This window comes from Pteropus alecto, unplaced genomic scaffold (genome assembly GCF_000325575.1).
Source record: "Pteropus alecto unplaced genomic scaffold, ASM32557v1 scaffold479, whole genome shotgun sequence".
NCBI lineage: Eukaryota > Metazoa > Chordata > Mammalia > Chiroptera > Pteropodidae > Pteropus > Pteropus alecto.
The window spans coordinates 499,518-525,681 of record NW_006492031.1 but is presented as its reverse complement, the minus strand read 5'-3'; the positions used below and the strand labels follow the sequence as shown (position 1 = coordinate 525,681).

The 26,164-nt window shown below is 40.9% G+C and overlaps 1 protein-coding gene across 1 annotated transcript in view; it reads right to left on the bottom strand.

The window, feature by feature from the left end:
• Window positions 1-5,258: 5,258 nt before the first annotated feature.
• The window catches only part of GRIK4 (glutamate ionotropic receptor kainate type subunit 4), a 307,264-nt gene continuing 286,358 nt past the window's right edge, over window positions 5,259-26,164 (bottom strand). The window contains exons 18-20 of the mRNA XM_006925242.1: window positions 22,823-22,951; window positions 8,994-9,112; window positions 5,259-5,785 (exon numbers count right to left, since the gene is read on the bottom strand). Coding sequence (XP_006925304.1) covers window positions 5,429-5,785; window positions 8,994-9,112; window positions 22,823-22,951 — 605 coding nt within the window. The 3' untranslated portion in view covers window positions 5,259-5,428. The remainder of the gene's footprint in view (window positions 5,786-8,993; window positions 9,113-22,822; window positions 22,952-26,164) is intronic.

Below are 26,164 nucleotides of genomic sequence, written 5' to 3'. Positions count from 1 at the left end.
TCACTTTCCAGGCTTATTCCATATGCTATGAAGAACAGGGTGGTTTAATGGACTGAGAAGGAAAACTTTTCTAAATGTTCTTATACATCAGAAATTTGGGGGTTTGATTTGTATTAATTTTTCGCATTGTTTACACACCGTCATTCTGTATTCACACTCCTATCCAATTTTAAAATTATGTGATTAAAAAATAAAATTTTTTTAAAGAGTTCTTAATCTACTTTGGACCACTTACTTTATTGCTATTTTACTTAGTCTTTCTGTATTCTTTAGGGCTAGTCTTTTTGTCCCTGAAGCTAATCCTACTAATACAACTTAAAGAAGCTCATGAATGATGGGATAATGGTGAAAATCTCTAATCAGTGTTGGCAGCAAATAAGAAGAAACATATTAGGAGAGCCAGAATCCTGGGGGGGAAAAAATACCACCAAAAACCCACTGTGGGTGAAAATAAAACCACGACCACCACCAACAACAAGTTAGTTCTTATCAGCAGAGTGTTGAATTCATCAACATGAATTAACCATATTTCACTCAAGGGAGATGAAGCAAATCTTGTTTTTCTACACATCAAAAAAATTTTGTGTGTGTGTGTCCAATTCTATAATGCATTATTTGTATATTGCATTGTGTGTTCACCACTCTCTCAAAAATATTTTTAACAACCACAAGACACAATCCTGCTTCCTCCACTAAGGCCTATCTCAACTACCTAGAATCTTTAGCCTCTCTGAATTTTTACATGTTTTATATTCCAAATCATACAGTCCAGCACTTTGATATTTTGTGGTTTACTTTCACTGTTTCTTACAGGTAAGTTTTATCTTCCAAAATAGAGTATCCTTTCTTCTACTACTTCTTAATTTTCCACAGAATCTAATGTGATGCTGTGTGCTAAAGAAATACCTTCTTAAGGTCACTCACCAATGTATGAAAATGTGCCAACAGGATGAGAGGTCCTTTAGTCCCTGTTCCCCTCTTACTTTTTTGACAGGGTCAAGAGAGAACATTAGATTGGGCACAAGAAGTGGGCAGAATTTTTTAGCTAATTTTCTAGCAAGAGGATCATTACGCTTATGTGTTTGACCTTCATCCTTTGTTAATACAGACTCTAAACTTCTAACTTGTTAATGAGGTTAAATCCTCAGACACATCAGTCATAATGCACCAATTCCCTGACACACTTCAGTAAATTCCAGCCATTGAATTGTTTATATACATGCTCTTAGTTAATTTTTGGGAAGATTATATGCTCTGTTTCTTTATGCCCTTTTTTAGGGCCTCAACTCTCCTGCCATTTTTGTTCAGAGAGGTTATTTTCCACTATATTGCCTTCATAGACTTCTTTCTTACTTTCTTGATATCAGCACTAGTTCTGCTATTCGTGCAGTGATAACATGCTCATGCCATCCACATGCTTAATACTAACAATATTGGTATTTTTCCATTCATTCTTCAGATCTAGAAATTGGTATGAAATTAATAAAATTTGAACAATAATATTCTATCAGTAATGACGAGCTTCTCTTGCCTGGTTGCCCTTAAATTACAATGGGGTCGTTGACCCTTCAGTTCTAAAACTTGGAGATGTTTTTCCTCTGAAAGCCATACAATAACAATAAATTTTATATATGTATATATATACATATGTAAATGTATAATATATATATATGTTTTCCCCTATGAGATGAGTTTTCTGAAGGCATAACATCACCATCTTTGAGGAACAAAACTGTAGGATGGTTGGGTTGTCAGCCCCTAAGGGTGCTCTGTCTGAGTAATGGTGGGGGACTTGCCCGTAGGAAGAAAGTCACCTTTCACAGAAAGGCACTGGGAAGAACTCATAGCCTGTGGCAACTAAAGGTTTAATTTTTCTCTTTGAGAAGTCCCCATAGGAAGCACTAGCTTTAAGCAAAATCTTTATGAAAGGATTCCTTCTCTGAATTTTCCAAACAGGCCTCTTTGTTATTATTACCCCAAGAGAGCTGACAACCAGTCAGGGAATCAAATCTCCCTTATCATTTCCAGACTATTTTACCTTTCTTCACACACCCCATTGGCCGCAAACAGTTCTCTCAAAGATTCAGTCAAACCAATCTGCCGAGTCTGAAATGCCCGAACCCTTTCTGGCCTCATGTATTTGACTCCTACGCCATGGGGAAGTCCCCTTGGATTCCAAAAGAAAATTAAACTCCCTGGAATCCAAAACTAATAAACTTTCACAGAGTGGCCCCAGGTAGATTTGTTATCATGCTATTTCGGTCTCACCTAACCAATAAGAGGGCTGGTTGGCAAGTTCCCAGGATGGATATTCTCATATGAGCATTGGATTAGAGGAAGCCAAAAGATTTTCAGCCATCTACATGCTCAACTTACACCCCACCTGAGTTCTAAGGTAGAGATCTTGTGTCCATTGGGGCTTTGGAAGGCAATTAAAAGAAATAAAGCAAAGTATTATATTTTAATTGATGTAATCTTCAAGCTCCCAGTGGAATCTGGGTGGATATCTGACTAGAGTTACCCTAGGTATCAATAGATGACTATTCTGTGAAAGTGCAGTTAAGAGGACAAAACCTTACAAATACTGAACTTCATTAACATGTGTATCTGTTTGGGGGGGAACTGGCTCAGACTTCCAGGACTACAATTGAAAGAAGCCACCCAGACTTTCGTGGGATCTGAAGAGAGTGCCAAAGGGGGTAGAGGAGTGGGGAGGGCGGTGTAGAGAGGAATTGAGAAGGGTAGGTAGAGGGGAAGACACAAAGTGGGTTTATATTTTTATTTGCTTTTAGAGTGCCTGGATATTAGGCACACCAAATAATTCTTTCCAAACCAAAATAGCTTTCATCCATCACTAACATTGCAGGGTTTGTTTCTATTTTATTGTAAATATTTCAGTTAAAGGAAGACAAACAGACAAAAACAAAACAAAACAAAACAAAACAAAACAAAACAAAACTGTTTTATACAGTATCCAGAGTCAGACAGAAAATACAGAACGGAAAAGAAAGCCAATGACTAACAGATAAAACATGGAGACAAACCAAAGAAGAGAACTAGCTAGTTGCAAATTCACTCACCAGCTTCAGTGAGATGCAGTGATGGTCTCAGCAGCTAATAGAAATAGTCTAGCGCTGTCAGTCTTATCTTTAGTCCACACGGTGAAAGGAACAGACTTTATAAATGATTCATGGAGACATTTATTTCACTAATCCATTCTTAAAAAGTTTGTTATTGATCAAGATATCCTGCTTATAAAAATGAGTTTTTTAAAAAACAACCCTCTTACCCCAAATGTGACCTGACAGTAGGGACCACATTGTCAGAAGCAAGGGATGGAACTGTGGGTTGGAGTAGTGTGGCACCATTGGGATCTGTGGTCAGTAGGCCTCCAGGTGCCCTTCTCACCAAATCTGTTTCTCCACAAGGATTGAGGCAAGGTTTAAAAAATACTCACGCCCTGCACAGCTGGCTGTCATTAGCAGTTAAAGAGGAAAAAAAAAAATTGAGAGGTCAGCCTAGAACAAAACTGGCATCTGATATAGGAATGATCAGGGTACCATTTGACCTCCAGAATGGTAGGTCTAATTGTCTTGGCATGAAGAGGATGTTGACCTACCTACACAGCAAAACCATAGAATTAAGCTCATTGTCTTCCAAAGATGTCTTTATTTTAGTACATTCAGAACAGAAACAATGCGAGGACAATTTGATTCAAGATGGTGGTGGAGGTGGTGGTAGCAGCTGTTTATTTATCGCTCACTGTGATTTTTTTTAAGTTTACAATCAGAAATTGCATAGAATTTGTTTTCTATCTGAAAATGAAAACTTTGCATGAAGCTTCCAATTGGCAAAGGCAATCAAAGGTCAAACAGCTGTTGAAAACTTTGCCTCTTTCATCAGATGAGTGCCCTGGACCCTGCAAACATCTGACAAACAGAGTGGTGACTATTAGCCATCTGAGAGCCTTGAAAGCATCTATAACTCTGATTTTGTGAATGGAAGAGAAGTTCAGTGCTTTACTAAAGTCACACAAGGGGGCTACTACCCAAGTTGAGGTTAGGACTCAAGACTTCCTAGTTCCTAGGCCTGTGTATTGGCTAGGAGACTCCCCTCTCTCCCAGGAACATGGCAAATTCTTGATTCATTAAGGTCTTGCCATTTAATAAGCACACACACACACACACACACACACACACACACACACACACACTTGCACCCAGGTCTCATGACTGGTAGCAAGAAATAACCCAATCCATGATAGCCTTGGGGCCTGGCTTCACAGGCAGCTATTGAGTTTGTTTAAAAAGAGATGCAACTGACAAAATGTGCACCCCACACACAGGGTGGCTCCTGCTTCCTCTTCTGTGAACAACACATTCCATCTGAAGCCAAGGCCCTAGTTTGAGAAGTTGTATCTCCCCTCTCTGTTTCTTAGACAAGGGCCCAAATTGTGCACTCTGCTCTCCTGACCTGTCTCTTTTCTTCAGAGATCATATTCAGAAAAGATCAAATCAAACCCAATAATAGGAAAATTGGAAAGAGAAAGAAAAGACATATTAACCCCTGAAACCCCAGGAATTTCAAAGTCTTGAGTAAACTATGAGTTAACTGGTTTTTAGCATTTTAAAAATTACTTTAATGGACTTTTATTTGAGACTCCCAACCTTATTCTTCCCAAGACCCTCTCCTACACTCATGCCCCCAGTCACCACACAGAAAAAAGAGTTCAGCACCTGAAATCTGATGCATTGGCCGCTCATGTCCCAAAATTTAGGAAAAAGAATCAGGTATTATTTAGACTTCCATTCCCTAACCCAGCCTCTCCCTCCAAATAAACAAAATAAATGAATAGAATTGAGAAGACTACAAAGAAGAAAAGGGGGGAAGGAGAGAAAGGGGGAAACAAAAGAAAAAAATTAACAAAAACATATAAATCCAGAAAAGAAAAACTTCCCTGTTGAGTTTATTATTATTATTAATTATTATTATTATTAATTATTATTATTTTTCCCTGTAAGAACTAGACCCAGGGTACAATGGCCCCCTCCTAAGGGGAAATTCCACCGATGATTCTACCAATTTATTGGTCCTGTCTGGGCAGGGACCCCACCCCAGATTCTATCATTTTGGCCGGAGGGAAAAGCCCACTGAAGATGGGTCCTTGTGGTTTTGTGGTCGGAAGGGAGAATGTCCCTTCCCCACTCGGGTGCAACGTCCCTGGGTGGACTCAGTTTCCGGACCAGGGCGCTGACTCTGGCTGGGGGCGTCAGCTCTTTGATCCTTTTGTAAAATTCCTGGATCCAAAATCCGGAGAGAAGTGTGGACTCCGTACGATTCCGGGGTCTGGACAGACAGCAGCGCCCTCCCGGCCCTCCCGGCCCTCCCGCCTCCCCATCTAGCCTCAGAGCATCCTGTCCGGTGAGGGCTACTCAGGCTCGCTGCTGTTGGTGGTTTTTTCCCACTCCAGACTCTCCTCGCTGCGGGCTGGCGACGGCCGCGCCCGCAGGCCCTGAAACCTGCGGCACTCGGGGCAGACCCGGATGTGTGTGCAGCCGCGGGCCACCAGGGCGGCCTCTTGGGCCAGTCTCTGCGCCAGCTGGTCGGGCTCCCCGGCTCCGCACAGCTTGCCGTTGCTGAGCGTCGCTGTGCCCCTGGGTCGTCGCTCCTCCGGGATAGGTGGGCGGAGGGGCGGCACCCCAGCGCTGCGCCGGCGGGAGTGGACACTGTCCTGACACAGTATGATGCTGCGCAGCTCGGTCACCATCTCCTGGCAGACGGACACCTAGAGAAAACGAAGAAGTTACAGCCGAACCTCTTAGAACCAGTCCCCATGGGTCCCCTGCGGGCCTTTTCTGGTGGACGCTTAGGGGGCCGTGTCACAGAATGATATAATCTTGAGTGTAGAGATTATATGAAGGCCTCTCAAATCATCTCCTCACTCCCACCTTCCATTTAATATTCATATGCCCTCTATACCATCATGTTCAACAACTCTGCCAACTGGTTGCCCAGTCTTTGTTTGAACACCTTCAAAGAGCATGGGAAAGAGGCTCTACCATTTTTTCACATTTCTGTTAAATACTGCTTCTATCTACTGAGTTAACAATTCCTTTCCCTGATTATTTTCATCCATTGATACTAGTTAAATTTGGACCCTGAAGCCCACTAAATAAATAACCCCTCTACTGTATGTCATTCTTTCAAGTATTAGAAAAAACTACCGTATCTCCACCAACGTTTTGTTTTTAGGCTACAGATTCTCATTTCTTTTACTCAACCAGTTAGAGCTGAGATGATTCATTCTAATAACTAGAACAAAAGCCCCAGCAACACTACCCCCACACATCCACAATATCCTGATATGAAACCCTTGGGTCCAGCTGTGTTTCAGAATATCTTGGATTTTAGGAAGGTAATACAATAATTACATATCACACCCTATGGAGTCTAGGGCAGATCCTATATTCAAATATATTAATATTTCTGTAGCAAAATGTATGTACCTTCACACTGAGTAAGGTAAAGACCATAAACATTAGTTTTATGCCAATTCAAGTTTTGTTGCCAAATGTATTTGCATCAAACTTATAAAACTTTCCAAGCTTTTTAGGTTTCAGAATTATGGATGAAGAATCATGAACCTGGACTGCTACCACTGCTACTGACACTGCTACAGCTTCTGCTACTATTGTATCCATTTCACAGATGTGGAAATAGAGGTTCAGAGGTTATATATCTTGCTGAAAATTACTTGACTAATAAATACGTGACCCATAATTTGAACCTAAGCTTATCTACTCCAAAGAGCATGCATACTCTGTTTAGTTCTCTACCCTGTGCTAGAAAGGATGCTTCCCCAGATCATGATGGCAGAATAAGCCCCTGCTCTTTTATGTTCCTTCTTCCAGTCTTCCAGTCCTATTAACTGGCTAATGTAGCTCCTATTCTTCATTTTAGCTATTGGGAGTCCTCACTGAATATTTCAAGGTACCTTCAGACTATAGGTGAGCTCATGGGAGAGTAACCAAATGTGTACAGATCCTCTACTTGAAGCAGGTACAGAAAGGTAATATCGCCTAAAAGAATATAGCCCAAGTTAAGAATTGAGACCTGGATTCTATACAAACTATTGTTTTTAAATAGCAAAGACTCAAAGCAAGTCACATGACTTCTCTTTGCTTCTAATAATGACTATATTAGCTAAAACACACCTTCCTAACTTATTACATGTGAGAAGAATGTAACAACATGTATTTATTGACTATCACCTATGTACTAAGCACATGCTTACAGTGGGAATAAAAAGATAAAATACATAGTTCCTAATTGCACCATAGTGTATAAGTACTCTTTGCACAGGTTACAATGGTGTTGGAAAGGAGGAGGAATAACCAACTCTTCCAGCACAGGGAAGAAGGCAGGGGAGTTAGGGAAGGTCTCACAGGGGAAGGAGCACTGGAACTGGGTCTTTCTTTCTATAAGTAGTAAGTATAAGAAATAAGTAAATAGCACTCATTTAAGGACTGCACAAAGATAGAAAGCCAGTAAAGCTGTAGAGAGAAGTAGAAGGGAAACCGAAAGAGCTTGGTGCCAGGCAAGGCAAATGAGAAGAGAGCATCTGAAAAAAAAAAAATGTCCACTTTGTCAAGGTACACACCGAAGTCCAATAAGGCCGAATGTGTTCTCTTTGGTTCTGTCCATTAATAGGGACAAGAACTTTCAGTGCAGGGGTGGGGTGAAATCCTGGATTGAGGGCTGAATGGGAGGTGAGGAAGTGGAGACTAAAGCAAGCAGATCACATTGGTTTGGGAAAGGAGAGAGAGAGGGCAACAGCAATGGTAATATTGCTATTATTTTAAAATACAGAGTAAACTTGAGTATAATTTTAGATTTTTGGGAGAGAGCAGGCAGAAAAACTAAAGGGGAGAAAGAAGCTAATCCTAGATTAGCTGAGGAAAGATGGATAAAGGCAGAGATAGAAGGGTGACTGGAGCATCTGCTGTACCTACAAGGGTGGCTTTAGCTGTGGGTAAATTTTTAGGTGGGGTTTTTCATTTAGGACTGGTCACTCTTGATTTCTCAGTGATGTGGAAGTTAAAATTAACCTCTATGTATGAAGGAGCAAAGGGGTATGAGGAGAAGATAATGGCATGAGGTCCTGTTGGAAATGAGGAAGAGGCTGAGTGCTGAAGGATCAAAGGACTGGCAGGCAGTGTGGTATTGAGGCCCTATATAAGGCTGGACTCCATAAACATATAGGGCACTGTACACTTGTGCACTGTTAGGAGTTGTTTATCCAGCATCAATTAGTAAAGGAGGTTTTAGGAAGATCCAGAATTGGTAGATGAGATAGAGGCTAATGCATTTTAAAACCAAGGAATGCAATTAGGATGTAAGGATTTCTGCCCCTTTTCTGAGGTAGAATGGAAGTAGAATGGGATAAAGTCATCTTCTCAGACTCTTCAAGTTTCTGTGTGAAACTTTTATTAGCCCAATTTCTAAGCCACAGGTTTGGGAATTAAATTTATTTACAATTCCTGAGAAGAAAGATCTAATGCTTGGGCTCACCTGAATTTGGGATATCTCTAAGCATCTTTACTTGTAAGGAAAAAACATACTTTAAGATGGAAGAACTAAAGGCATTGTTTCCATTAGTAACCTGGTACTTTTGCCTATTTTTCTTTACAATAACATTTTAAATTATAGTTGTATAAGACTTTGTTGTTCATAAAACATTTTTCACATACTTATTTGTTGGGCTGTTTCATAGAAGAATCTGAAACCCAGAAGTTAAATGCCCTTTCTGTGGCTGCATAATTAACAAGTGATAAAACATTGACCCAGATCTTCTGTGCTCAGGTCTGTTCTGTTGGTGCTCCATACTCATGTGGGATTTCACAGGTTGTCTGAAATTACTTTTATAGGTTCATGAGCCTGTAAACTTTGCCCCTTCTGTCAACACTATAAGTCATACCCTTTCGGAGGTTTACCTCAGTAGCTTCAGCGTGTCGGAGAGTCCATAAAAACTCCAGCATAGCCATAAAAATGGCCACAATTAAGCCACAAATAAGAACCACAAAGATTCCACCAATATTCTCCATTCCTAGTCCTGTAAGAGAAAATTGTGTAAAAGAGCTGGAGACATAATCATTATACCAAAAATGCTACAGGGCACTTAAATGACAAGAACTTGAGTATTGTAGATGTTCTGCACACAAATTCCTTGAAGAGATATAACTATTCTTTTGGAAAAGAATGCAGCACAGCCAGAGTAAAAGAAGGGAAGGGGATCTCATAAGTGGAGGAGACTGGTGAAAAGCTTCCAAACAGGTGTTGCGGAGTGGAAGGTGAGGGTCATTTTAGAAAAGGGCACAGAAAAATTTTAATTTAGCCTATGTGGTCATGATACCAAAATACTTGTACATTCTAGCAGTTTCATACATATTTTAGTTAATGTTACTAATATAGATCAATTGTTTTAAACAAATTATGGATAGGAAAAATATGTTTACCTATCTATGTCAACATATTACTAAAATACTAATTTGAAAAATAGATTTCTAGTCCTTCCTCCAGACCTATTGAATCCATATCTCTGGACATGCGGCCCAGGAATCTGTATTTTAAAAAACATTTTACAGGTAACTCTTTTGCAGCCAGGCCTAAAATTAGTTTGCATGTTGATATTTTTGGAAGCATTGTACATGACTGTAAGTTACTTGAAGTCAAGCATAGTTTCTGATTGGATCTTCATTGCCTAGCATGATACTTGGCATATAGTATATGCTCTCTAATTATTTGTAGAATAATATGGTTGTTTCATTTCCACAGTGTTAAACCTTGAGTTTAAATGTGATAGCTAGGTACTGTTTTTGGTATTTAAGAAACCCACACTATAGGAGAGTGTCATAAACACACAAGCCCATGATTCCATGGGGGCCACAATCATAAATTAAAAAGCATCTTTTATGCAGAAAGATGCCCAGAGAATCACTTATGTCTTGTGTTATTCCAGAATGTTTACGCATTTGAGTGTTCAATCAGTAATACCATTGTGAGACAGACATGCTGCTATGTTAGTGTTAAAGAAAGCCATCTTCACACATTAGTAAGAAATGAGCCATGGTTCCAGAGCAGAAATATGACTACTTTCTGCACCTTAGAAAGCTGGAAAAGAGCCTTAAATAGGCATATCAGGATGCCTTGGGTTTCCTCTCACAAAGCCTCAAGTGGATGTCTAGTTTTTTGTTTTGGTTTTAAAATAACATAGAACTCTGCAGTGCCTGCCTATAATAATCTGCCACCATAGCTCCAAGGGCTGACATAATGACTGTGCCAAACAGACTATACACTCTGATCTGCAGGTATATGGAGTCAACTCTGGAGTACCTATGTGAATGAGAGCCTCTATTTTATTATTTTAAAACTCAATTCTAAGGGGAGGCATGTAGATTTTAGAGTAGATCTATCTTCGAGGCAGAAGGTGCTTGGGGTTCATTTAAAAACTCGTCCTTTTAACCTGAGACAATTTTGGCAGAAGATTTTTGAACATAGAAATATAAAGATCCTTGGGGCTGAGGGAGACAGCAAGGACACTTAAGAGGGAACGCACCAAGGATCTGGCTGGGGTGTGCAGGCAGATGCTCCAGCCACAGGTTTAAGGGTGGTGAGAACTGGGGTATTGGGATGTGCATCTGAGCATCGAAGATGAACTAGTTTCTCTAGCTGACTCCTGTGGAGAAAGGCCGAATGGATATCCCCAGTGAATGGTAAGTGACCAAGGATGCCCTCCTACTCAGGTACACAGTTCCCAAATGACTGTTGAGGTACTATATGCCTCTCCTACCACTTTGGCATAGTTCTGCCTGATACAGAAAAAAAAAGACTAGGATCCCTTTGAAGGGCCTCAACCTTCTCTTGTGTTTCTGCAGAGGAGGTGTTCTGCCCCCTCTTCATGTCTTTCTTTGCCTATCTCACTCACCACCTTGACTCTCCTCAATCTTTTCCTCCCCACTGATTCTCTTCCTCAGCACATACATACACATACACACACTTCTTAAAGGAAAAAGTTCTTCTCCCTCTAACTCTGTTTAGTGAACATCCTTTCTCTTTCCTTCCCAAGCTTTTTGAACGTTATCTATATCGCAACTATTTTAAGACATTTTAAAGCCCTTAAAATGCTTATCACCTTACATAAAAGCAAATTGAAGAAATGCACCCACATCTTCTGTTAAATGCATTTTTACATTTTTTGCTGCTGATGTAATTGAAAGGCAAGAAATGGTTAATTTATAAATGGTGTAATTTCTCAGCAATCATTGTGCAAAATGAGAAAAATCTAACCAAAAAATTGTTTCTAAATGTAATGAAGTTTTTATGAATATTAAATTTAAAAATTAAGGAAGTTGAAACAATGTCACATTTTTGGAGATATTTAATTAAACATGTCTTAATTCAATTTTGTAGTTTTCTTTTTGAATTTTGAAACTAATAATTTTCTTCAGACATCAAACATAATTTTGGATGCTGGAAAATCTTTTCGGCCCTAGGTAATTTTGTCTATGGTATCTGAAAGAGTAAATGTTTATGTTCTGAATTCACTTTTGTTTTTCCTATTCACTCCTCATCTCATACCATTTTGTCTTGTACCACTAAGGCTTCCCTCACCATATTCATCACAGAACATTTTATTTCTAAACTATTGGAAAATTTCCAGTCCTGAGCTTAAATGACCTCTTGTAGCACTTGTCATTGTCAACCACATCCCCTTCTTGGCTTTTATAAAATCAATGCTCTCTGCTCTCTTCCAATCTTCTCAATCACCTGTGAGGCACATTCTTTCTTCATTTTCCTGCATTTGATCTCTTGCCTCTCCTCCATGTACTGGGTTATTACCAAATCTTGTTGATTTTATCTTGAAAATACTTTTCAATTTCTTACCCTTATTTCTATCTCTCCTACCACTTCCCTAGTTCAGGCCCCCATTGTCTCTTGCAGTATCCTCCAAAATGACTTCCCTTCTTGTAGCTGTGTTCTCCTCAACTCTACTCTCCACATAGTTGCCTGGGTGATATTTCTGAAATGCAAAATCTAACTGTAACACATCCTTGGTAACACAGAACTGTTTACAGATCCCAGCATACATCATTGTTGCTCCTACTTTCTGTACCTTTACTCCTATTAGCACCTCTGCCTGGAACTATCCTCAATCCCCAGACATACACCTGGCTAACCTCAATCTCTCCTTTAAGATTGAGCTCCGGAGTCACTTTCTCCAGGCCATTTTCTCTGATGTTACCTAACTCTATTATATTGCTTTTGTGTTTCACTGATAATGCATCATGTAGTACTCTAATAACTGCATAAAATAATACATTAATTTAATTTTATATATCTGGATCTCCCCTCCAGACTGTGAATTCCACAAGGAAAATCCACATTTTGTTCAACTCTGTAACTCCACAATCACGGTGCCTGGACTATAATAAGAGCCCAATAAATGTTTGTTAAAAGAATGAGCAGAAAGAAAGGATAAAGACATACCAGATGTAGAAGCATGAATTATCATAAGCTTTGGATCCATACTGTGATATGTAGTCATTTCTAATTAAATTTTGTTTGAAATAATAGTAAAGTGTGACAGCCCTTGTTGAGTGCTCCCAGCCTGGCTACGGAGGCAGATGGCTCAGACTGTACTTGAGTAGCTGGCCAAAGTAGGAATAACATTGACTGGACAACACACAATGTGGCAGGTGTGAGGACACGGGAGAGGGTTATAAGCAGACAGGTGATCTGTGCTGGTATAATTTTGATTAGATTAGGGAAAGCTTCCTGGAGGACTTGAAGTTTTAAAGTTTCAACAGGATGCTGCTGGAAACCATGAATCACTGAAACACCCTATAGTCTTTCTTTCCCAGCTTGTTAAGCATGGGCGTTGGCTCCAGCATGCTGATTCTTGGCTGAGTAGTGTCCTCATTTTAGGAGCAAGCCTTTTATACCCCTCATGCCTTTAGGAACTTACTGGATAGTGGAAGCACGAATAGATTGCTGGCAGAGTCAGAGCTGAGAAACAGATGGCATGAGGAATGGGAAGCAAGTGTAAAGAGAGTGCAGCATTTCTGTTTAACACTGTCATCAGTCATTCTCCTAGAAGTCAAATGCCTTCCACAGCACACAACAGAGCAGGCTTCGATGTGGACTCCCTCCAGCCCGACCACAGGCCCTCACTGCACTCACATATGCTTCAGCACCTATAAGAGGGGAGCCATCTAATCACACTTTCCCTTCCCTTATTCAGAAATCATCTAAACAGATGGCTCTCAAACTGGGATTTTCTCCCGACACTTGAGTCTCTGAGCTTCAGCTATGCTCCAGACACAAAACTGTATTAATTGAAACAGAATTGAACTCTCCCTGCAAACTCATGGTTAGTTAAATACTTTGGTGTCATACACAGGTTGCCCACAAATGATAGTTAACAAATGAAAATGAATAACTTTGTTTCTAAAACTGCAGAGGGGAATGGCAGCCTGGAAAGTAGTACCTTTGAGTAGATTTTAATCTCCACCTACCCATCTCCACTACCTGCAGTTCTGACTGGTGAATAATCACCTCTTGGATTCAGGAGCACATATGTCTCAGGCCTTAAAATCCTTGCATATTGCCAGGTAGTACTGTGAAAATTTTTGACTGAGATATAGGAAAGTTCTTTTTGAACAAGGAAGAGGTAGCTGTAGCCTGGAAGGCAGAGACAGAGGCCACAAGAGCCACTGAGGCAGGTGAACAGAGAGGAAAGATGGTGCCACAATCTCATCAAGGAGTTTCCACAAACTGAGACTATGCTAGGTGCCAAAACACTGTGCAATGTTCACCACTGGAAACATTTGACAAGAACATGAATGTTTTGACCAATCTGACTTTCAAGCACTTTCTATTTCGAAGTCACATTCACCTACATCGTGTAACTATGTTAAGTGGTCCTGAAGGAGGGCTTGGTTGGGACCCCTGTAGTAGCCTTCTCAGCATCCCAGCTTCACTTTTCTTTGCCCTATAGCTTAACAATAGATTGTCCACAGTGGCTTGACCCAGAGCTTGGATCATCCCCTGCCATACAAAGAAACTTACAATCCTTCTGGTCTAGCATTCTTTCCAGACTACTCCCATCTTTGTTCCTGGGTTGCTAACACCACCAGAGGACCATGTTGCCAGAGGAACGGCTCTATGAAGCACAACAGAACGCCTCCCCGCCCTGTAACTATCATGTAACTCCTGGAATAATGCCCAGATTTTCTCCTAAAGTCCCTAAGCTAGACTGAGAAGGCAAGGCACTTTCGGAAGGTGTTAACCTGCTGCCTTCTCAGATCACTGGTGTTCTGACAATAAACGCTTATTCTAAATATCCCAACTCCTGTGTTGGTCTATTGGCTGAGCCCAGACTCAGTTGCCCTCCAGTTTTAGTCCCATCTCCACAGACTTATTTGTTGTAAATAGCAACTTCACAAGCCTATGTGTGAGCTGACCTGTATGGTCTTCCTAGGAAATATAAAGTAACTCATCATATCATGTTTGTCCTGCTGAGAACTATGAAATAGTAAGCTTGCCATTTCTTCTTTCATTCACTGTGACATCTGTTGATCTAGCAGATTCTGGAGACAGTGATGGAGAGGAATAGGAAAGGAACACAAAATAAAAGAGGGATGGAAGAGGCATTTGATAAATTTTGCAATTTATCAAAACAAGTTATGGGAGAGGCACTTTATAATTTATCAAAATATGAGTTCAAGCACTTCATTTTTTAAAACATTTCCTATCTCATTCAATTATCATTAAAACTCTGTAAAGAAGGACTATCATCTGAATTTTACAGTTAAAGAAATGAAAATTCAGAGAACTTAAGTAAGTTGCCCAACTTTTCACACCTAAGATGTGAAATCTAGATATATCTGACTTCCTGGCTAATGCTCTTTATAAAAATCAAGCTCACCTTTTATGAGTGTTTACTATGAACAAAGTTATCATGCTAAACATTTTAATTCAATCCTATTAGTTGCCTTGTGAAATCAGCTCTACTCTTACCCCCATACTGACAGAAACTCAGGTCTTAGAGTCAGGTAACTTGCTCAGAGTCCTATGGCTGGTGAGGGGAAGTGCCAGATTCAAACTGAAGCCAGAGCCTGATCCCTGATCCGTACCCTACACCATCTCTTCCAGAAGCTTGGGTCCCTCAAGCATGACTGCAGAATTCAACTTGGCACTCTGATGACTGAATTCATTCCTGGGACACCCCCATTCCCAGAGTAACTGGGAAGAGGGACCTAAGCATGGGGCTATTAGTTCCACTGATAAATCTCCTTTCTCTCTTTGAGAACATTACATAAAATGTTTAAATCATGATTTATTGACTTAATCTTGTCTCAGTTTCCAAACAAAGTCGGGCCACTGTTTTAATTGTTGGCCTTTGATGCAGGCACACTGGTCACTATTTGCCTCTGTTCCTGATCATGCTTTCTGGCACTCTCCTGGAGTTTCTCCGTCTCTTGGCAGTAATCTGATTTGATTAAAGAGTAGCTTCCTCTGCAAGCATCAATCTGGAACACTATCTAAACTCCCACATTTGGGTTTCCAGCCTTGGTTCTCCCCAGAGAATCCAGAGAACCAGGATAATCAGGCTGGGCCTCCTAAGAAGAAAGAGAGAGGAAAAAGTCCCCAGAATTCCTCTCCCACCCCCTCCCCCGCCACCGCACCCTGCATCACTCACCCCTACTCTTGCTAAGAAGTCTCACACTTTCATTCCTTGCTGTGCCAGACAAGCAAACTTCCTGCTCTCTAAGGATTTTGTGAGTCAATGCCAACTGCCTCTTTTTTTACCCTGGAAAGGGGACCCTGATTTTCACAGCCTGGTGATATATTTATATTTCTTTGAAGCTTGATTGTGAGCTCGGGGTTTTTCAAGATAAAGGTATTTAATTTCCTTGGAATTCACCGACTATTTTTTTTGTCTAGCAATTGTTCTGTAAAGCCTTTGGCAATCCAATCCTTTTGAATTGGAATGCTTGCATCTGTGAATGGTTAGCTATATATATCTATATATCTATCTCTCTATATATATACATTATACATATAAATATATGTATGTATATGTATAATGTATACATGAGTTGAGCGAGAAAATAAATAGACAAGTGTTTTGGAAAAGAAAAAGAAAAAAACAAAACAGCTTGGAATGAAGCTTGCGTCTTCCATAATTCTCCAGTCTTCCATATGATCTGCCATTTCATTTTTAAGCTGTGAATAAAGGTAGATAGATGGTCACTGGGCTATAGGCAGGGAAAGAAATAGGAAAAGAAGACACAAAGGGGTAATGCTGTGGTTCTCACCGGAGCCACGTAAGACCTGGCAAAAAGACTCAAGATTGGTGGTATCATCCCAATGTTAAGATTCTTCTCTGGAATTTGGAAATGATGCATGAACTGTAACATTGGATTAGAAGTGGGATAGCAAACTCGCTTCTTTGAAATTTCTTGTATTTTAATAGGATAACAAAATAGAAAAGAATTATGTTAGGCACCACACATTGTCTTGTACTTTCTAACTAAAACCAAGTGCTTATAGCCACTCTTACTTTCAGGTTTCCCAAAACAGGACCCCTCTCATAGTTTCCCTTCACCTCCATCCTTTTTACCTGTTCCATATTTTTCTCCTTCCTTTAGGCATATGTGAAAGCTAACTGATTCAAATTAAAGAGAGAAAGATCACATGAAAGCAGCTTTAAAAAGCAAATTAAAACAACTGCTCTGTTCGATTTGAGACATGAGGAAAAAAAAATGTTCCTGTGGCTCCATTCTTGGCAACTATTTGAAGACTTAAATGAAGAGATATTTTGGGTCATATTGGTCCTGTTCTTCTGTCACAGGAGGGATTCTCTTGAGCAATGAGTTATATTCTGTAAGTCTGATGGCTAATTTCCCAGAGAGAAACCAAGCAATGGTGCCTCTCATTCCAGGAGAGTGTTTCTCTTTGGCTTGAAGGAGGTCACATGGACCTTCGCTTGGCCAGGAAGCCTTTCAGCCCATCTCAGTAATGTTTCTTTGGGCTTCAGCCATGGCAGAAATTAAACTAGCACTAGCTGTTATTAAACTAGCACTAGCTGTTATGGCTAGGATAGGAGCAGAATACCTGGCTCTTACGGTAATTTGTACATCTCCCAGACAGCCCCTCTTGGACATCACTGCTTATTAATACAACTCACCCTCTTGTTCCAAAGGATGATCACAGAGAAGCAAGTTAACATTGGCTGATTGATAGAACCCTAGCATCTTCTGAAGCACTGGGACCTGAGTTTATTATCCCTTCCACGGTTTATTATCCCTTTTCATCTGCTTGGTTCTCTTCTCCATGCCAGGGAACATTTGGCCCCCAAATGCAAATTGGATTTTGTTCACTCCTTTCCATTTTCCCTGGGAGCCTGAACTTTCTGTCTGTCTCCCCTTTCCATCCATCCTGAACTCTGCTATCAGTTTAGTCTTCCTAAATCTCTGGAATGGGGAATAATTTCCAAAGCCAACCACTCTGTAAAAATGATAACAGTTTTTCTATAAATGTACCTAATTTCTTCCCCAAATTCCTATTTGATTGCCCAAAACATAGAGAATTCTCAGTCATTTCAGTTTTAAATTTAGTTAAGTGCAACGTTTCTCTGCTTTCCCTTCAGCCCAGGATGTTTTTCAAGTCTAGGCTGGAAAGGAAATTATGTGTCATGGCATGGGGGTGGGGTTAGGTATCTGGTCTTAATGCTGGATTCCACTTAGATTTCCAATATTCTTATCTGGGGCCCAGGAAAATGCAGACCTATTACTGGGCACTCCCCACCCTCATCCCCAGGTGCCATCTCTCATGCCCTAAATCCACCAGGACACGATTCATATTTCTGAAGCTTGACAAGCTCCAGAAGCAAGCAAAAATCTTATATCTGTTGGAATCCCCAACTAGTCTAAGAGTCATATCCAATACTCTCCACTTCTGAGCGGGGCACAAGTCTTCTTTTCAGGGATTCACCACCTTCACGTGTCCTTTCTAACTCAGAAACTCTCTGCCCCAGCCAGGGCATCCTTTTAGTAACTGGTTTTCAGACAAGGTAGCCTGCCTTTTCTATTATTTTTTCACTGTCTGTCTTCTAGTGTCAACTTTATGCCAAGCTTCCTTAAAGTATTAGTCTTCTGTATTCTAAAATACTTTTCCAGCAAATCGAACATCTTGACTTCTAAGAACATTGTTTCTGATATTATTCATACGACTTCTTTTAGACTGAAAGCCAATTTGACTCTATTTTTCCTGAGGCAACAACTGTCCCATGGGACCATGAATGCCACTAAAAGCTCAGAATTCTATCCCACAACACCTGCTTTCATCATGCCACATCTCACCCCAGACAGAACCTTTGAAGTCTGTAGCCAATACCCTCAAACCTGGTCCAGTATGGTGTTAATGTGCCAAAGCATATGCAAAACTCTGGGATGTTTATAGGGCATCTTCTTGGGATGCTGATTTTACTTCCAATTTAGGTGCAAAGACATTTTTACATTAAATAAACATGCCTATATTATGTTGTGAGATGCAAAATTCACATGTTTTTAGGACAAAACAGTACAAGCATGGTGGGCTGCTTTAGATTATGTTGCTAGATACTAAGAGTGCATGCTTGGTCTCCTCTGCTATTAATCCCTTCCATGAGAAAGTCTGAGACATATTGGTTTGAAGTCCAAATGTCTTTACTCAGTTTTTAATGCCCTCCTAGCTCCGATCTCATTCTACTTACCCAAACCAATTTCTGAGTATAACAACTATGCTCCATAGCATCCTAAAACACTGACTCTTGATAAATGCTTCAAGGTCCAGGCCAAACATCTCTGTAAAGCCCTCCCTGACTTTTGCTCAGAATTAATCACTTCTTCCTCTGGGCTTCATAACACTTTATAGCTCTATTAAAGCAGTCCCGTAGTGCAACCATTATAAAGACTATTTGTGCCACTCTCTAGGTTCTAAACCTCTTTAGGGCAGGGCCCTGTCTTACTCCTTTTCATCATCTTAGAGTCTAGCACAGTGCCTGATGTTCACAGTGTTTGTTAGATGCAATGGGGACTATGTAAATACTTTCTATGCCAAAACCTGGGGTGTCAGCGTTACTGTGTGGGAGGAATCAGACATAAAATGAGGGTGGAAATGGTACCAGGCTGAAGGTCCTTGAGAAGCTTGCTCATTCATTTATTCATTGTTTATCCTTTCACTAAATACTGATGTCAGATAATATGCTGGTCACTGGGATACAAAAATAAATAAGACACAATCCCTGTCCTTGAGTTCCTCATAGTTCATGAGAGACAGATATCAAAAGACACAAAAATAAATGCCCTAAGTGTTGATTTTAGAAGAGCTATCTAGCCTTCAGGAGAACAGGATGGATAGGTACACTTGTGGCTGGTGGATACTATTTAGACCTCTCATTGTGGCTTATTGTTCCTTTAGGACTAGATTTTAGAATAAAATTAGCACTCGTTTCCTTTCTGCCAGGCACTGTGCTGAGTGTTTAACATGATTTAATACCTTCAATATTCATAATAGCCCTGGAAGGTGGCATTATTATTATTACCTCTATTTTCCACCGAAGGAGACTAAGGCTCAAGGACCTTTTGTTATATATATATATATATATATATTTATCTGTCTATGGAGTGTCTATGGAGTGGAGTCCATTTGACCCAGTGCCCATGATCTTGAATTCTCTCAAAACTGCCTCAGGGAGGAGAACCATACTAGTGGCTCTCAGCAGAACAAACAGGTATACACGGGGTAAAAGTTTGAAGAACTCCATTCTTGGAGAGTAGCAGATAGGGAAGATAAAAGGAATCCATTGGATTTTAAATGACATCTAAAATGGGAGAGAGATGATCTAAATCAAGGTCCGTTGAGTGGAAACTGTAAGGTACTCAGATCCTATGTCACCATCTCTGTGTGTTTGCCAATTTTACTATTCACCAACTGTTTCTCTACAGAATTAGCAGCATATATAAATAAACACAAATAAGTATATAAGTGCATAAAAGGGAAGGACTTGTTGCTGGGTTTAGCAGTCAGGGATGAAAGGGAAACTGGAGAGATGAGATCAACTCAGTAGTGACTCTCCAGGGTAAACCAGTTCCAAGAGATCAAACAAGATCAGGTTTACAAAGGAAAAGAAAGCTGGGGAAAGGAGGAGAGGAGGGAGGCTTGAAGCTAGCTTGAGCTGGCAGCTTGGTGGGAACCAAAGTAGACCTGTGGGGTTTCCTACACCACTCTGAGGCTCTGAGTCCTTGCTCTAGGATACCTCCTGCTTTGCTCCAGCCTCTGTCATCTGCATATGTTCAGTTGGCTATTCAGGATCAGGAACAACTGGATTGTGTGGAGAGCTGTGGGAGTAAAGGCTACTCAGGAAAGTAATTACAAGCACAGTTTCATTAGTCGCTTTAGCATGGACCAGGAGAATGCAGTAATTGGTAGCTTTGCTAGCTATTAGTCAGTAGCTTTAATCACACATCCCACATTTACTGAGTATCTATTATGTGCAAGGCTCTGGGGTGGGGGGAGGCTAGGGACATAGAAGCAATGAGACTGGGTCCATGTCTAAAGTACCATTATCCAGGCAGAGAATACCAAGAAATGTGATGTAGTATGTTAAGTGCCCTGTCCAAAGTCAAAGAAAGCACCTGACCTACTGTGAGACAGCGAGACATAGAGGGAACCAAGGGCTTCCTGGGAGACTTATACTAAGACATTCGTCAGAAGAAGGATTCAAGGTCCTTTGCTTTTAGTCCCAGGTACACTTTTCCATTTCTGCTTTAGAGTGCTCCAAATCAACAGCCAATACTGTTTCCCTCATCTCCTTGGTAAAATCGCACCCTTTCCCACCACTCTCAAATTCATTATCACAGAACAACATTAACATATATTAACTTATTAATAATATCATTTTATTTTGACTATTCCAGGCCTGGTCAGATTTAGATTGTTTTCAATTCATGTGTCTTTTTATGGGGAGGGGCTTATGAAGGAGCATTTTGCTACCTATACCTTCCCTAGTATAAACTCTCCAGGCAGCCTACCTCTTTTCATGGGAATCTTTTTCTGCTCCATGTGCACCACCTGCAGTCCCTGTGCACAGCCCTGCCCACTGCATTAATTTCTGTCTCCACACTTTTCCTCAAGGTGCTTATTATCTGCAGCACCCTCTCTCCACCCTCCCTGCCTATTTAGGACATTTCTCCTGCTTCCCTCATCCATCAAAAGAAGGATCTAGGGTCTTTTCTATCCAAAAATAGAATTTCATTCTATTCAATCCACAAAAGTTTCCTGGTACTTTTCTCTGTACCTTCCCCATCCTTTTTTTGGTCTGAGTTACCGTCCTCCACACTTGACCTTTGGGGAATGGAGAACCAAGAAATGTGTGGCCTCACTGGGTTCCTGCGATGAGAAGGGCAGCATTTCCTCTAAATTACAAAGGGTCGGCCCACATAGGTCCATATTCCTGAGACCTCTCCTTCCCGGATGGAAATCCATGCTTAGAAACACAAAGTCACTCATTCACTGTCTCATCATGGAGAATTATTCATGAGCAGGGAGGGAAGCACATAGTATTATTAATTTTACTCCTCAGCTACCTGCTTAGAGGAGAACATGTAATAGTAAATTTGTTGCATATTTTAGCAAGGCAACAGTGGAGTACTAGGGCAATCTATATGATTTATTGTCCAAAACAGAGTATTTTGAGAATGAAGAGGGCTCTAAAAAGAGCTAACAGGCATTAACTGATCTGTAACAGATGTAATACAGGACCACCCTGGGCAAGCCAGGATATGTTTTCCCCCTGTAGAAAATCCTGGGTGCTCAGGGACATTCAACAACACCTGTCAGTGTCTGCTTTTTTGTCAGCCTGATTTAATATTCATTCATTCATTCATTCATTCATTTATTCATTCATTCAATAAAATATCCATGTTCCACGCCCTAAGGACAAGCCTGTGAAGAAGACGAACTCTGACCTCATGAAAGTTGACATTTTGGTAGAGGAGGTGGGAATAAACAAATAAATGAATGGAAAATATAATATCAGATAGTGGTGAGGTTGGAAAGAAAAATAAAGCAGGAGTCGGGTAATGGGGAGCGATGCATGGGGTGGGGAGGGAAGATCTCTTTGAGGGAGCTTCCTTAAGGAGGCCAGGAAGAGGCCCTGAGGTGGCAGCAGCCTGAGATTTGGGGAACAGAAAGAAAAGGGCAAAGTTGAGGAAGGAACAGAATAGGTAGGGGTCTGAGGTTCCAGAAAGCTTGAATTTAATTCTGAGTGTTATGGGAAACCATTGGAAGGCTTGTGCAGGGGAATGATGCAATCTTATTTGCATCTTAAAAAGAATCACTCTGGCTACTGGTGGAGAATACACTGTAGAGGGATAAGAATAGGAAAAAGGGAACTAGGCTATTCAATTGTACAGTCATGAGATAACGAGGCATGAGCCAGGGTGTAAGTGGTGGTGCTGGGGGTAAGAGGTGGCTGGATTCAGGAGACATGGTGGAGGCAATCTCTAGCACTTGTGAACCAGGTGGACATTGGGTATCTACAATACGCCAGGACCCTGAGATAGGACTGACACCCAGCAAGTCCCAGCCTAGCCTTAAGTTCCTTCCAAGTCTTGTTCTCAGTGTGTCCTAGAAGTCACTAGCTGAAATTTGGATACCAAAAACAAGCTGCTTTGGTCTTCTATGGTAGGAAGGGGAAGGCCCTGAACATCCTTACCTTTGGCTCTGTGATCTTCTTCCTTGGGGCACTTCCCCCCTTCCCACCATTTGCGCTTCAGAATTTCCAGGCGGTTGTTCTCCTGCAGCTGGAGAATGGCCAGATCAAATTCATCCCGGAAAACTGAGCCTGTGGGGTCACAGGAGAGCCCAGAACACAGGATGTTAGTGCCCTCTGATGTATCACTTTACTTCCTTTCGAGGGAAACCTCCTCACTACTCTGCCCCCTTCACCTCAGGGGATGAGTGTTAGATGTAGCACCTGGGGTCAGGGTAGGGATCTCTGTAGGAACACTGCTCTCTACTATGCTGTCTGAGGACTCTTAGTGGAGAAGAGGGATTCTGGCTTCATGCAGGGCCCTCAGGCATTTCTACTTTCCTTCTCTTCATGCTGATTGGCATGTTTATCCCCTGGCCAAGACCCCAGTATGGGTGAAGTGACTGCTTTCCAGGTGGCGCCCTGCCTTCCCACCTGGGTCCCACCACTTTCTATCCATTAACTGACATACAAGAAGCTGGTTGCAAAGCTTCCCATCCGGGAGGCCAAGAAGGGAAATATGTGACAGAAACCTCAGTTGGGCAGTTGTTTATTTTCTACTTTATTTAAATTAATTTCTCAGGCATTTTTAACTCTCACTACATTATACCAAATAGTTGTTTACCCTGAGAAGCCACCAATGAGAGAGAGAGAGAGAGAGAGAGAGAGAGAGAGAGAGAGAGAGAGAGAGAGAAGGCGGGGGGCGGGGGCGGGGAGAGAGAGAAGAGAAGCACCCAAGAGTGTGATGGGAGCTCCTCTCCTCTTTCTATGTGGAGAATCCAGTCACCAGGCATCCTATACCCTCATAGCTGCCTGCCAAGTGCCCTAGACCCATGGTCCCAGTCATCACCCAGCTCACACTGCTCCTCCCTCCCTCCTCAGACAGAAAGCTTCTGTTCAGTTCAATTTTTTTTTTTTTTAATTTTCTAATGGAATCCATTGGTCAAGGAGCTTTGGTTCTGGAATTTGGTTTTAATCACAAAAACAGGCTTAACTGAAACTGTGGAAAGCTCAATGCTCCAGCTAGTCTCAGATCTGAGATCATTAAGAAAAAGCTTCCAAGAGGCTAGAAATCAACTAAACTGCCCGGTTTTCTTGCCCAAGCTCTGTGAAGGCTTGATGTGGACAGATATCCCAGGGGGAAAAAGGCTATGGTAAAAAAATTCAAGCAGAAGCTTGGAACAAGTGGATTAGTGCTCTCAAATTCCCATGTGCATAGGAATTACCTAGGGATTTTGTTGACCTGTAGACTGATTCAATGGGTCTGCATTTCTAATAAGCTCCAAGGGGATGCCCTGCTGCTGGGCCATGGACTGCACTTTGACAGGCAAGGAACTAGATAAGCTCCCAGGTCTTTTTGGATTCTGACAGCCATGACTCTACAAATAGAGTCTTCCTTACTATAGGTACAACTATGCCTGGGCATGCAAACCCCAAGCCTGCAGTACCAAATATGTCTTTGTAACTGATTGGGTAAACATCAACAGTACCTCATGAATAGTAGATACTTAATACACATCTGCAGTGAATGGCTATATGAACTAACAGAAGATGTTAGGTGGTAGACTAAAGAATATTCCAGTTTTGGAGACAACTGTCCAGCCCAATAAGGCATTTCAAGTAGTTTTCAAATCATTTTCAAGCCAACCTCAATAGCCTACCAGAAGTCCCATGAAAGGATTATTCTGCATATTCCATGTTTGTTTATTTAGTTCCTAAACCACCTGACTGATTTTCCATCACACTCTTTGTTCTGTTTCTCTTAATTTTCCTAAGTCCACCAACATTGCTTGTTCTATAGTTATCCCCTTAACCTACAGCTTAAGAATGACACACATGCTTGAATTTCCTGGACATAACCTCAGTTGAACCTAAATTCTATCATATCAGTGGACTGTGAAATGCTCTTTCCAGCCTGATGTGAGAACCTGAACTAGTCCACAGCTTACCTTCCTGCCTATCCTGTTCTGTCCAGCTGGTAGGACCCACTGACAACATAGTCTGGTGAGCTAAGTGCTAAATTTAGAGACAGGCATCCTAGGCTCAAGCCCAGTTTGCTTCTCTACTTGTTCTGTGACCTAGAACAAGTAATTTAGAGGCTCTGAATCTTAGTTCTATCTTCTCGAATGGAAGGACCTTGAAAGTGGGATGATCAAGTAAGATAGCACATGTGAAAATAGAATTATGTCATATACAGAATAAATGCATTTCTCTCCTTGTTTCTTTGGTTATTAAAGAAAATTTCTAGAGTCAATCTGCTTTATGTCAACTCTCTATTGGTTTGTTCCATGAAAACTTTTGAAGTATATTTGAGTTAAATTTGGTTTAATGCTAGATTATTATCATTTTGTGGTTCACTCCACCATCTTGAAATAAAATGTTAGCCAATACATCTCTCCAAGAGGCCTATAATCTGCAATATTAATGAGCATCAATTAAATTTAATGGTAAGTGAAGAGTATGCAAGTTTGTGATTGTCTTGAGTGAGGCCTCCAGTTTAGAGTTTACAGAGTTCAAGGATGAACCATACTAACACCTATGTTCATTGGTTTGATTTCTGATCAGTCTTTAAGAAGTCATCTGCTTTTCTCATATAACATAGGTAACTATGAGAAAGATGGAGAGGGCACCAATGTTCCCCAAAACAGGCTAAGTAAGAGACACTGTGGCAAGTTACCTGACAAGATTATTAAATTTAACTTTCTCAATAATCCTATGGGGTAGGTATTAGAAACCTAATTTTACAAATGAGATAACAGATTCAGAGAGCTTAAATATCCTAAACAAGTTCCCACAGCCAGTAACCAGGATGCATTCCCAGTTCTGCCTGACTTCAAATTAATGTTCTTCACACTTCACAGGTCTAAGTGAAGCCTATTATTTATAGAGCTCTGAGTTAGATAAAAATCAAAAGAAGGGATGTGTAAGATAACAGCAAAAATGTACATACTACATATCAATTTCCCCACATGATCTGGTGGCCTCACTTCCTGCTTCTTCCTCTGCTGCCTCCTATGAGGACAGCCTTGTATGAAGTCAGCCCTATACAACATGGCTCTCAGTGGTGTGTTGGGAAGAGTACATATCTAAATCACTTGGGGAACATTTTTGGATCCCCTCCACAATCACAACAAGCAGCTAAAAGTATTCCCCCTCACCTTCTGGAAGAGGTACTGTCAGCAGGGGAAGGCCCAAAGCACAAATATCCTTTAGAAAGTATAGCTTGGACACCTTTCTGGAAGCCAAACATCTCTACCTTCTTACAACAAACCAGATGGCACACAGTCAGCAAGCTAAATACCAGAG